Source organism: Melanerpes formicivorus, unplaced genomic scaffold, assembly GCF_026170545.1.
Source record: "Melanerpes formicivorus ecotype bairdi unplaced genomic scaffold, bMelFor1.0.p_v2 SCAF_22, whole genome shotgun sequence".
NCBI lineage: Eukaryota > Metazoa > Chordata > Aves > Piciformes > Picidae > Melanerpes > Melanerpes formicivorus.
This window is the reverse complement of record NW_027142374.1, coordinates 4,469,098-4,481,114: the sequence shown is the minus strand read 5'-3', so window position 1 is coordinate 4,481,114 and position 12,017 is coordinate 4,469,098. Positions and strand designations below refer to the sequence as shown.

At 53.6% G+C, this 12,017-nt stretch overlaps 1 protein-coding gene across 8 annotated transcripts in view; it reads left to right on the top strand.

Annotated features, from left to right (window-relative positions):
* The window catches only part of ZNF185 (zinc finger protein 185 with LIM domain), a 44,110-nt gene extending 32,662 nt beyond the window's left edge, over nucleotides 1-11,448 (top strand). For 4 of the 8 annotated variants that reach the window (XM_068151922.1, XM_068151924.1, XM_068151925.1 and 1 more), the window contains 8 exons: nucleotides 1,799-1,906; nucleotides 2,687-2,782; nucleotides 3,677-3,778; nucleotides 5,502-5,570; nucleotides 6,349-6,423; nucleotides 7,323-7,425; nucleotides 7,930-8,028; nucleotides 9,285-11,448. In XM_068151922.1, the coding sequence (XP_068008023.1) occupies nucleotides 1,799-1,906; nucleotides 2,687-2,782; nucleotides 3,677-3,778; nucleotides 5,502-5,570; nucleotides 6,349-6,423; nucleotides 7,323-7,425; nucleotides 7,930-8,028 (652 nt within the window). In that variant the 3' untranslated portion in view covers nucleotides 9,285-11,448. The remainder of the gene's footprint in view (nucleotides 1-1,798; nucleotides 1,907-2,686; nucleotides 2,783-3,676; nucleotides 3,779-5,501; nucleotides 5,571-6,348; nucleotides 6,424-7,322; nucleotides 7,426-7,929; nucleotides 8,029-9,284) is intronic. The other 4 variants (XM_068151921.1, XM_068151926.1, XM_068151923.1 and 1 more) reach the window with 4 other exon arrangements.
* The last annotated feature ends 569 nt before the right edge of the window (nucleotides 11,449-12,017 follow it).

Below are 12,017 nucleotides of genomic sequence, written 5' to 3'. Positions count from 1 at the left end.
CTCCAGGGCTCCAGCACCCTCACACCAAAGAAGTTTTCCTCCTGTTCAGCTGGAACCTCCTGGGTTCCAATTTGTGCCTGCTGCCCCTTGTTCTGTCCCTGGGCACCACTGAGAAGAGCCTGGCTCCATCCTCTTGCCCCCACCCTTCAGCTCTTGCTGAGCATTGCTCAGATCCCCTCTTGGGATCACCCTCACTGCATGAAGAAGCAAGAACAGGACTTTGTTCCTAGAGGGAGCATCAGTATTCCAGGTCTCACAGCACATGGAAGATCATTTTTGGCTCTGAAGGGCTGGAATGAGGAGATTCAAGTTGGTAACTGGTTTGTAACACTGGAGAGCTCTCGGCAGGCTGTATCCAGATCACCTCCATGGTGCCTGCAAATGTGATGGATGTGTAGGGGGCACATCTTCTCTAACTGCAGAGATGATGATGATGCAGGAGCAGTCTGGTTTTCCTTTCTGATGATCCTCAGTGACCTAGAAGGCAAGTTGTCCTCTGATAACTATTATTTTTATGTCTTTGTGTTCACCTTCATGTGATCTGAGTGCAGCCTTCCCATCTTCCACCACTCATGAAGGTCTCATTTGCATTTGGAGCATGGACTAGGGAAACCAGGACAGACTTTCATTGTTCTCCATCCCCTGGAGCTGTGTGACAACAAGAAGGCTCTGGAGGGCAAGAAGCTCCTCATTCTTGCCCTTGGGTTTCTCCCACAGCCCAGAGGTGTCTTGCCCAGAGCAGGCTTTTCCCTGCTGTTGTGTCTCTTGGAGGCAGCTTTGATTTGTGATGGGTTTCAGCTTTGTTTCATGGCCTGAAGATCTCATCAGGACCAAAGTGGTGATCCACCAGGTAAACATCATCTGTGCCCCAGGTCATGGGCAAGAAGACAACAAGCAGAAGCCCCAGGCTCATTTTGAAGGAGCCTGAGCTATGCTCACAGGTTAGAGCCACTCCAGCAGTGAGCTGTCTGGGAAGAGTGGCTAGCTGGTCAGCAGGCCAGATGGGGCAGTGGTGGTTCTGGTGGGAGCCAGGGAAGGAAAAACTAAGGAGGATGTAGAATAGAATCATTGAATGATTTGGGATGGAAGAGAACTTTAAGCCTATAGAGTCCAACCCAGAACTCAGCACTGCCAGGTCACCACTAAACTATATCCTTCAGCACCACATCTTCATGACTTGGAAATCTCTCTACAGGAATGGGGAGTCCACCACTGCTGTGGGCAGCCTGGGCCAGGCCTTGAGAACCCTTAGGGGCAAGAAACTGTACCTCAAGTCTGATCTAAATGAGGCCATCTTCTCTTGTCCTGTCACTTGTTCCTTGGGAGAAGAGACCAACCCCCACCTGGCTCTAGCCTCTTTTCAGGGAGTTGTAGAGAGCCAGAAGGTCTCCCCTGGGCCTCCTTTTCTTCAGGCTGCTCCTCACCAGCCCTGTTCTCCAGACCCTTCACCAGCTTTGTTGCCCTTCTCCTGTGCTCCAGCCTCTCAATGTCCTTCTTGAACTGACCCCAGGATTCAAGGTGTGGCCTCACCAGTGCCCAGCACAGGGGACAATCTCTGCCCTAGTCCTGCAGTATCTATTTATGAGCTTCTTTGGCTTTACTCTGTGTTAGATTTTGAGTCTTTCCTGGCTGGTGAAGTTCATAGACATTGTACAGCTGCAGAACCGGCCCAGAAAGGGGCAGAGCAAAGGAGAACCTGTCATGGTAGTGACCACCGAGCCACAACACTACTTATGCCACGTGGGGTCACCAGTGAGACCCAGTTCAAGGTAATCAGGGCTTTGTGCTTCCTTGCCAGACCTGCCCCAGGTTATGAAGGCAGAGTTCATGACGGGAGAAGCAGCCCCAGGAGCAGCAGATACGACACCGCCCGTGGCCACTGCGACTTCAGCCCCGCAGCCACATGGTGAGGAGGCCAAGGGTGGGCTCCAGGTTCTTTAGCCCAGAGAGCACCCCACTGCTACATGGAATCCTCTGCAGTGTCCTCAGCACTTCTCACTAATCATAGAACCATAGAACTGCTTGGTTGGAAGAGACCTCCAAGATCGAGTCCAACCTTCATCCTGACACCATGACCATTGCACCATGTCCCCAAGGGCCATGGCCACAGGTTTCTTGAACACCTCCAGGGATGGGGACTCCACCACCTCTCTGGGCAGCCTGTTCCAATGCCTGGCCAATCTTGCAGGAAAGAATTAGCTCCTGATCTCTGACCTAAGCCTCCCCTGGTGCAATTTCAGGCCACTTCCTCTCCTATCACCTGATACTAGGGAGAAGAGACCACCCCCCACCTCACTCCCAACCTCCTTTCAAGGAGTGGTAGAGAGGCAGAAGGTCTCCCCTCAGCCTCCTCTTCTCCATACTAAACACCCCCAGGTCTCTCAGCTGCTCCTCACCAGCCCTGTTCTCCAGACCCTTCATCAGCTTCATTGCCCTTCTCTGGAGCTGCTCCAGTCCCTCAATAACCTTCTTGGAGTGAGGGGTCCAAAACTGACCCCAGGATTTGAGGTGTGGCCTCACCCATGCCCAGCACAGGGCATGAACCCTGCCCTAGTTCCCTGGATCCAAGCAGGTGCAGGGAGGTGCTGTTTGTGTGGATGTTGGTGACACAAGGTGGCAAAAGGATGTTGCTGCTAATCAGGAAGATGTTTGGGATGCTTGAGATTGTGTCCACTTCCTTTCCTAGCCACGACTCCCTTCCCAGAGACACCAGCATGTCCTTTGGCCAGAGAAGCCACAGGGTGCCGTTCTACATGGACAGCTTAAACTATAACAGCAGCAGGTAAATGGCTGATCTTTGCTGGTCCTGAGGGAAACCTCCATGAAACTGCTGTGGAACAGAAGCTAAGAGGCAAAGCCAAGAGCTGAGACAGAGAGGGATGACTGCCAGGCAGTGGATGTGTGAGCTGGAGACACAGAGCTACGCTTAACCACCCCTATCAAAAGCTATGATAGATCCACCTCTGGTCCATGGAGATGTTTCACCACGTGGGGTGCCAGGGCTGGTGCCTGGCTACCCTCCCTTGACCATGACCTGGTCTTTGGAGAGGCAACAGAAAAAGACAGCTCAAAGCAGAGAGATGTTGAGAGAGAGGGTCACTGTCTCCAGAATGCTGATGATGAAATGACTGAGCCAGTCCCAGAACAGGGCTGTTGGAAAGGGCAGGAGGTATCCAACATGGAGTAACATTGCCCAGGGCTTTGGAAGAGGCAGGAGGTATCCAATATGGAATGATGTTGCCCTGGACTTCCTGCAGCCACCAGCACAGGTCTGAGTGTTGGGCCCACGGAAGTGATTAAACTTGGGCTAGGAGTAGTTGCGCTGGACTTCAGCCAGCACATCCCCATCTCCTCCTGCTGTTTCTCTCCATAGCTGCTCCTCTTCAGGCTACAGCATCCACTTCAGGTCTCTGCTGACTTGAAGATCTTGTTTGGTCTGTTCTCCCAGGGCCCTGTAAAAGAGAGTCTTCCAAACCCCTTCTCCATGGAAGTAGGTGCAGCTGCCACAAGGAGCCTTTTTGGCCCGTAATAAAGATGAATTCACCTGTATGGTTGAGGGGCCTTAATGTTGCACCCTCCTGGCAGTAGTGCTGGGTCTCTTCTTGGCTACCAGCTGGGATCATGTCACAGCTCCTGTCTCCAGGGCCCACTGACTTTTCTCTCTCTTTCTCCCCAGGCTTCTTTCAAGCTCTAGTGAGAGGATTTGTGGTCCAGCTGCCACCTTGCAGCACAACAGCCCCATGACCTCTGGGTACCAGCTTGACTCCGGCACTGCCGGGTAAGGAGCAACGGGTGGAGGTGACCGTGACCTTCCCACGGGGACACAGGGTTGGTGTGCAGCCATCCTGCCTGCTGAAGACAAGGCAGACTTTGCTGCTTGGCTTCTGGCACATGGGATGTTTCTCAGTCACTTCTGGCTGAGAGCATGGTGGCCAGAGCCACCCAGAAGGGACAGGTGGGCTGGCAGCTTCTCTCCAAGTGCCCTTTGATGAGCCCCAGGATGGAGCTGACTGAAGGACTTGTCTCCCAATTGGCAAAATCATGAATCCTCTATAACTTGTTTTATCTGGAGGGACATGATGGAGCTCCTTGTGCTACACAGCCCCATATGGAGCTCTTGGAAGACTCTTTGCCTTGTTATCAGTCATGAGCAAGTGAGAAACCTACAGCAAGTGTAGCAGGTGTAGGTGGGTCTGGCAGAGGACCCTGATGTGCTGTGAGAAGATCCTTTCCCATCACAGTGCAGCTGTCAGCTCACAGCTGTCTTCTGGGGTTTGGGGTTTCCACAGGCTCCATCTCAGAGCCCCACAGCTTTACACAAGGTGGTGAGAGGTCAGCACAGTCTTTGAAGGGCAACATTTGGGTCCCCTTAGACTTGCTTATCACCTCACCTGTCCAAGGAGGACATTCATGACATGGGAAGGTCTCTGCTAAGTTAGAAAAAAAGCTTTTCTCTCCTCATCTGTGATGCTGCTCATAGAAAGTAGGATCAAGATCAAAGCTGATGGGGCCCTGAGCCACCTGCTCTAGCTGTAGATGTCCCAGCTCACTGCAGGGTGGGTGGCTCACTGCAGGATGACCTTCAAGTCCTTCCAACCTGATGCATTCTATGATTAACCATGGCTCACAGGCAGCACTGTGGAGAAAGAGCCTGATGAGCTCACATCCTGGTTGTGGGGAGCTGGTGGGCATGGTGTCTCCCCTCAGTCTGTGGACAGACAGACAGATGGGGATGCATCATCCTGAAATCAGGCTTGTAGAGATGGAGGGATGAGCAGCAAAGGTCAGCTCTGCAAGCAGGCCTGTTCCCCAAACAAGCAGCAGCAGCTTCTGAAGGGTGGAACTGCTGGAGGTGTTCCAGGGACAGAAGAAGTCCCTGCCAGGAGGGCTGGTGCTGACGGGCAGAACCAGGAGGTCTCAAAGGCTCATTCTCTGCCTAATCCTGACACGGTCTGGGAAAGGCTTCTCCTTGCAAAAGGGGATAAGGGGATGAGGGAGCTGCATTATCCATCCCATTCTTAATTAGCCTGATTAGGTTTGGTGGGTTAATTAGAGGGGTGTTTGGGGTGTGGTTTAGCAGCAATGTTTGATGTTCAGTGTCTGTTCAAGAGCAGCAGCTCACAGGTTTGGTGTCTCAGCACACACACACACACATACGTGGCCTCTCTTGTCCCCAGCCTCCCCAGCTCTGCCCCTTCCTTTCTCATGCAAATGGCCCCAGCCCTGGAGACATGCAAGGCCAAGCTTGATGGGGCTCAGAGCAGCCTGATCTGGTTGGACATAATCATAGAAGCATGGAATAGTTTGGGTAGGGAGGGACCTTAAAGATCATCTAGTTCCAACCCCCCTGCCATGGGCAGGGACACCTCCCACCAGATCAGGTTGCTCTGGGTCTTAGCTCACTGCAGGGGGGTTGGACAAGATGACCTTCAAGGGTCCCATCCAACCCATTCTGTGATTCTGTGTGAAATGCTTCTCCTTCTGTTTCCATCCCTGCCCAGAAGAGGGGTCCTCTTTGTGAAGCAGTACCTGAACAGCAGTGGCTCCTCAGCCTCCCCACGCTATGGCAGGTAGGAGCAGACCCCAGAGATAGTCTTGTGTCTCCTTCATCTGTGTGCAGAGCACTCAGCTGTGCCACCAAACACACAGAGGGGGCTGGGACAACTTTGTGCCTCAGCTAAGCAGCCTGGAGGGGTGATGGTGTTGGGTGGGCAGAGTCTTGCCAAGGCAGCAGAGAGGCCCTGGGGACCTGGAGGGGATCCTGCCCCTCTGCTCTGCTGAGACCCCACCTGCAGTGCTGGGGCCAGCTCTGGTGTCCTCAGCACAGCAGAGACATGAAGCTGTTGGAGCAGGGCCAGAGGAGGCCACAGCAATGATGGGAGGGCTGGAAGCCCTCTGCTGTGAGGCCAGGCTGAGAGAGCTGGGCTTGTTCAGCATGGAAAAGGCTCCAGGGAGATCTTCTGGTGGCCTTGCAGGATTTCAAGGGGCCAAGCAGAAAGCTGGGGACAGGCTTTTGAGCAGGGCCTGTTGCGACAGGACAAAGGGTGATGGTTTGAACTAAAAGAGGGAGATTTAGACCAGAGAGAAGGGAGAAATGTTTCATACTGAGGGTGGTACAACCCTGGCCCAGGTTGCCCTGAGAGATGGGAGATGCCCCATGCCTGGAACCATTGCAGGTCAGGTTGTTTGTGGCTCTGAGCAGCCTGCTCTAGTTGCAGATGTCCCTGCTGACTGCAGGGGGTTGGACTGGATGGCCCTTAAATGTCCCTTCCCTCCCAAAGCAGTCAGGGATTGTGTGGTTCTGTCTCACTGCCCAGATCTGATGTTTCCTTCTGTCCCCAACGGCAGCCTCGCGGACTTGACCGATCTGGAGAGGTCAGCCTACAGCCACCACAGCTACCTGTCCAGTGCTCCCCTGCAGAGGTAGGACAGCTCAGGGCTGCTCTGAGGCTTCCAGCAAACTGTGAAAAAGAACTGACTTCAAGATTTGGCTCCTTTGGAATACTGGGTTGAGTTTGGGGTTGCTCAGCCTGGAGAAGGGAAGTCTCCAGGGAGGCCTTCTGGTGGCATTTCAGGACTTCAAGGGGCCGATCACAAAGCAGGGGACAGGCTTCCAACCCAAAGTGTTAGACGGTTCTGTGAAACAACAGCATAGAAGGAAAATGATCCTGGGAAAAGAGAGTGACCTTGGGTCACAGCCACCCCACAGGCTGGGGGCAGAGTGGCTGGAGACTGCCCAGTGGGAAAGACCTGGGGGTGCAGTTCAAGAGCAGCTGGAGATGAGCCAGTGTGTGTGTGCCCAGGTGGCCAAGAAGGCCACCAGCATCCTGGCCTGCATCAGCAGTAGTGTGGCCAGCAGGACCAGGGCAGGGATTGTCTGTCTGGACTGGTGAGGCCACACCTTGAATCCTGGAATCAGTTTGGGGCCACTTACCCCAAGAAGGACATTGAGGCACATTGAGAGCATTGAGGACATTGACAAGGCCTGGCCCAGGCTGCCCAGGGCGATGGTGGAGTCCTCATCCCTGGAGATGTGTTGCTGAGGGACATGGTTGTGTGGTGACCTGGCAGTGCTGGGTTCATGGTTGGACTCCCTGATCCTCAAGGTCTCTTCTATCCCAAGCCACTCTGTAGGGCCCTGCTACTGGGGTCTCTGCACCCCTGGGCTAACTTGTCTCTGTGCTGTCTCTTGACACAAACACATGTAGAGCAGGTGGCTTATGGAGAGTGCTGCTGGGATTGGGTAAAACACTTCTGGTACCAGCACTGGGACTGGGACCACCTTGGGTCCCAGAGGAGTTCACTCTGCTGTTCCTTCACAGGTCCAGTGACCCTGTCTGCACCTACTGCAGCCGAGAGATCCGGGACTGCCCCAAGATCATCATAGAGCATCTGAACATCTACTGCCATGAGTACTGCTTCAGGGTAAGAACCACACCTAGGGACTTCTGCTGTGACATGGAGTGTGGGAAGATGAACCTTGGGGCAAACTCTGTCCTCAGACTTCCAGAGTGGTGTCCATAGTGTGGGCCAAACACTTGTATCTACAGCGGGACAAGAAAGGTCCTGCAGTCACAGGTAGTGAAGGTGTCCCCCAAAGCTCTTCAGCTGCTCACACAAGGAAAAGTCCTTATTGGTGGTGTCCCCCAAAGCTCTTCAGCTGCTCAGACAAGGAGAATTCTTTATTGGCATCTGACAGAAGCAGCACCCCCATTCCTCACATCTTTGTGCCCCTGTGCAGGTCTTGCTGCACAGTTTAAAAGTCAAGTCTGTGGAAATGGTGACTGTGGGGGGAGGAGGAAGTGAAACCTCTGGTCTCAAAGACCTGTGCTTTGGCATCCTCTCACCTTCATAAAATGACCCAGTGCTGGTTTCCCTGCCATGGGACTTTGGTTGCCTTCTAACCCCCTTTTGTATTCCCCTTGGCAGTGTGGAATTTGCCACAAAGCAATGGGAGATCTCCTGGATAAAATCTTCATCCACCGGGACATTGTCCACTGTGACAAGTGCTATGAGAAGCTCTTCTAGGTGAGTGGACCATGACAGCACAAAATACCTGCATGAGAGCTCAGGGAGCTCACTCACTGAACAGAGTTTAAGCCCCATGCTTCCTGAGTGACCCATTCAGGGCTTGACCCCTGGACTCTGGTGGAAGCAGCAACCCTTGGTGCAGAATGAGCTGGAAACATAGAATCATGGAATGGTTTGGGTTGGAAGGGACCTTAAAGATCAGCTAGTTCCAGCCACCCTACCATGGGCAGGGACACCTCCCACTAGAGCAGGCTGCTCAAGGCCTCATCCAACCTGCCCTTGAACACCTCCAGGGAGGGAGCATCCACAACCTGCCTGGGCAACCTGTTGTGGTGTCTTACCTGTGTCTCACACGTTAGAGCTGGTCCCAGGGGCTGGGTTAGGGCTGCAACCTCTGGCCTTAATGTGATAAAGAGGCTGTGACAGCTTCACAGTGGAGAGACAAGCAGGGGATGGCTTGAGCCATGACAGGAATGTCCCTTGGCGCTTTAGAGGCTTCTCTGAAGGTAATTAAAGTGTTTCCTCCTGGTGTCCTGGGCTAACCCACAGCTTGCAGCCATAACATACCTCCAGGCAGGAGGCAGGATGGTGTGGAAAAGGCAGCTACTGCTTTAGGTAAAGATCTGTTGAGGTGAAACCAAGGAGAAACTAAAGAGTTGTGAGCTCCATCAACAGAGCAGCAAAGAATTGGGTTGGATGTGGATTTGGTCATTATCCAGGACAAGAGGAAACAGCCTCAAGTTGCACCAAGGGTGGCTTAGGTTGGATATCAGAGTAACTTCTGCACTGAAGCAGTTCTCAAGGACTGGAACAGGGAGGTGATTGAATCCCCACCCCTGGAGGTGTTTCAAAGAGGCAGAGATGTGGTGCTGAGGGACATGGTTTAGCCACCAGCCTTAGCAGAGTTAGAAAATGGTTGGACAGGATGATCCTAAAGGTCTTTTCCAAACTAAATGATTCTCTCATTCTATTCTGTGATTATGTTTTGATTATCAGGATGGGGCAGGAGTCACCATGGTGGCAACCAGAAACCCTGCCACTACCCCAAGACCATCAAAAGAGGCTCCTCTCCTCCCCCTGCCCCTGAAGTAGGGGAAGAGGCTCCTGCCCCATGGCTGTTTTGTCCACCCCTAATGCAACATGACCAGGCAGCTTCTTCATCTCCCTCCTGCACCCTCCTCCCCTGACCTCTCCACTGAGGAGCTTTGTGTGGAGCCCAGCTCCTGTGTTCACCTGCTTTTATTTTCTCACAGGCTTTTGCAGAGCTGGAGGAGGGCTGCCAGCAGGAAGCCCTCAGCAGCACGTCTCGGAATACATCCAGCAGCTCCTGGCTGCCTAAGCCAGCAGAATTCCTGCTCCCCCCCATCCTCTCCCCTCAAGTTCTTTTCCCCCTCACTGCTTCATCACACTGAGGGAGTTGAAGATCCACTGGTTTGTGCTGTCAGCTGCAGACACAACAAGTGCCAACGCTAACACAGTGTGGCAGCAGCATCTCCAGAGAGCAGGGGGCTGGTTCTCCAAAGGTGCTCAGCCCCTTCTCCAGCCCCATGAAAAGTCCAGAGTGCTGGGAGCCCAGCAGAGCTCTTTAGCTCTGAGCTAATTCCCAGAAACCTTTTTTTTTTGCCTCCCTTCCCCCTCCCCCTTTCCCTTTCATTTCTGCAGCTTAGTGCGTGCGAGCTGGCACAAAGCGACCAGACCTGAGCAGCCTTCAACCCTGAATTGGGAATCTTGGGGAGGGTTTGAGTTTAGATCTTAGCAAAAGCCTATCTCTGCTTCTCTCACCCCAAAAGTTCTGCCCAGAAAGAGCTTCTGCCTGATCTCCTCTGGCTTTCAGAAGCACTTGGTGGTGTGTCAGCTCTCATTTCCCTTTCCTGCCTGGTGGCTTCTGCAGCAGCGTGCATGGCGGTGGTCTGGCTGGGGAGATAAGGCTCTCTTCCAGCTAGGACTCTGGCTTGGCCTCTGATGGTGGTGCCTCCTGGCCATACAAAGACTGCCAGGGAATGGGCATCTCCATTTTTCTCTCCTGATGAGGAGCACTGCCTTGGCTGAAAGCTGAATTCCACACCCCCCCCCCCCCACACACACCAAGCTTTGCCCCGAGTCCTCTCTTATCTCCCTAAATTATTCACATCACAAAATGCTCCCTCACAAAGCTGAACCTCCAGCAGATGCTGGACTTGCCAAAAGTCAGAACCACTTAATTTTAGCCCTTGCTGAAAGTCAGAATCATTTAATTTTAGCCCTTAATTCAGCTGCTGAGAAAGCAGAACACCAAAACCCAGAAATCAGCTTCTCTTGCCTTCAAAGCCCAGCTCTGGATGTGACCAGAGTTTGTGTTTTCTCTCTGGAGCACCCAGGAGCTCCAATGTGGAAATGGGTGATGACAAAAGCTCCAAGGGAAGGCTGTTGGTGGCCCAAGAATTGTTCCTGTGCTTGCTGGTGAAAGTTAGCACGCGGGGAAGAGCTTCACAAGTTGGTGTCCTGCAGCACAAGTACACTTAGCTTTTTTTAGGTCACTGTAGCAGTTATTTCACCCAGCTGTAGGCATGACCTCAGAAGCAACTCCATGAGGGGAGCTCCAGTCAAAAGCAGTAACTGGCAAGCTTCAGCTTGAGACCTTAAAGCTGTGTCTATGACAGGGGATTGGGCAGCTTTATGGTGAATGTGTGTGGCACAACCAAGGGGCCAACAGCCCCCTGAAAACCCAGAAGGGAGGTTTTCAAAACTGCCTTCTGCTTGTGGCTGCCTGCACTTTATCATCTCAGCATGGTGGGGTTGGAAAGGGACCTCTGGAGGTCATCCAGTTCAACCCCCTTAGTTAAAGCAGGGGCAGCCACAGCAGCTTGCCCAGGATCACAATGGCCAGCTGGGTTTGGAAGCTCTCCAGAGATGGAGACTCCACAACCTCTCTGGGCAGCCTGCTCCAGGGCTCCAGCACCCTCACACCAAAGAAGTTTCTCCTCCCGTTCAGATGGAACCTCCTGGGTTCCAGTTTGTGCCTGTTGTGCCTTGTCCTGTTGCTGGGCATCACTGAGAAGAATCTGGCCCTTTCTAAGTTATCAAGATGCTAAAGAGATGTTACTTTCTGAACAGAAGAGGGTCACAAAGCATCTACTCTGTTCTGAGACCCACAGCCGGTGTTTCCTCACGGGTACCAGTGCGGGCAGTGAGGAGAGGCTGGTGCAGCAGCTGGGACATGTCTCATTGCACCAAAAGCCTGAATCTCACTGTTCAAACCCCTGGAGCTGAAGGAAGATGAGCTATGGAACATAGTCACCAAGTTCAGAGTTCTTCCTGATGGGTATGTGGCCTGAAGGGGGGGCAGGATTTGTCCCTTTATGGCTTGCACCATCCTCCCCTCTAGCAGTTGTTTCACCTCGGTGTAGAGCTCTAATAAACACTCTTAGCTCACGCACAGCTCTCTCGCCCTGCTCCTGTGTGCCCTTTGATCTGATGGGCTGTGTCATTTTCTGCTCCTCGCAGGCCTAAGGTCAGGAGCTGTCGACAGCCACTCGCTTCTTTGTTGCAGGATGTGGCAACGAGAGAAGAAATGGTGCCAGGGAGGCGGGAGGTGGCCCCCTCACCTTGGGACTGCTCAGCCTGGAGGAGGCTCACGGGAGACCTCCTTGCTCTCTACAGCTCCCTGAAGGGAGGCTGCAGTGAGGTGGGGGGCAGTCTCTGCTCCCTCCTAAGAGAGGAAAGGGCCTGAGCTTGCAGCAGGGGAGGCTCCGGTTGGGCACTGGGAACATTTTCTTTCCTGCCAGGCTGGCCAGGCACTGGCACAGGCTGCCCGGGGAGGTGGCTGGATCCCCGCGCCTGGAGGCGTGTAGAAGCCGCAGGGGAGCGGAGCTGAGGGGCGCGGAGCTGAGGGGCGCGTTTCAGCGGCAGCCTGGGCAGCGCAGCGCTAGATGATGACGGCTGGACTCGATGAGCCTGCCGCCCGTTTCCACTCACAACGAGCCCGCGACCGCCTGACCCCCGGCGCC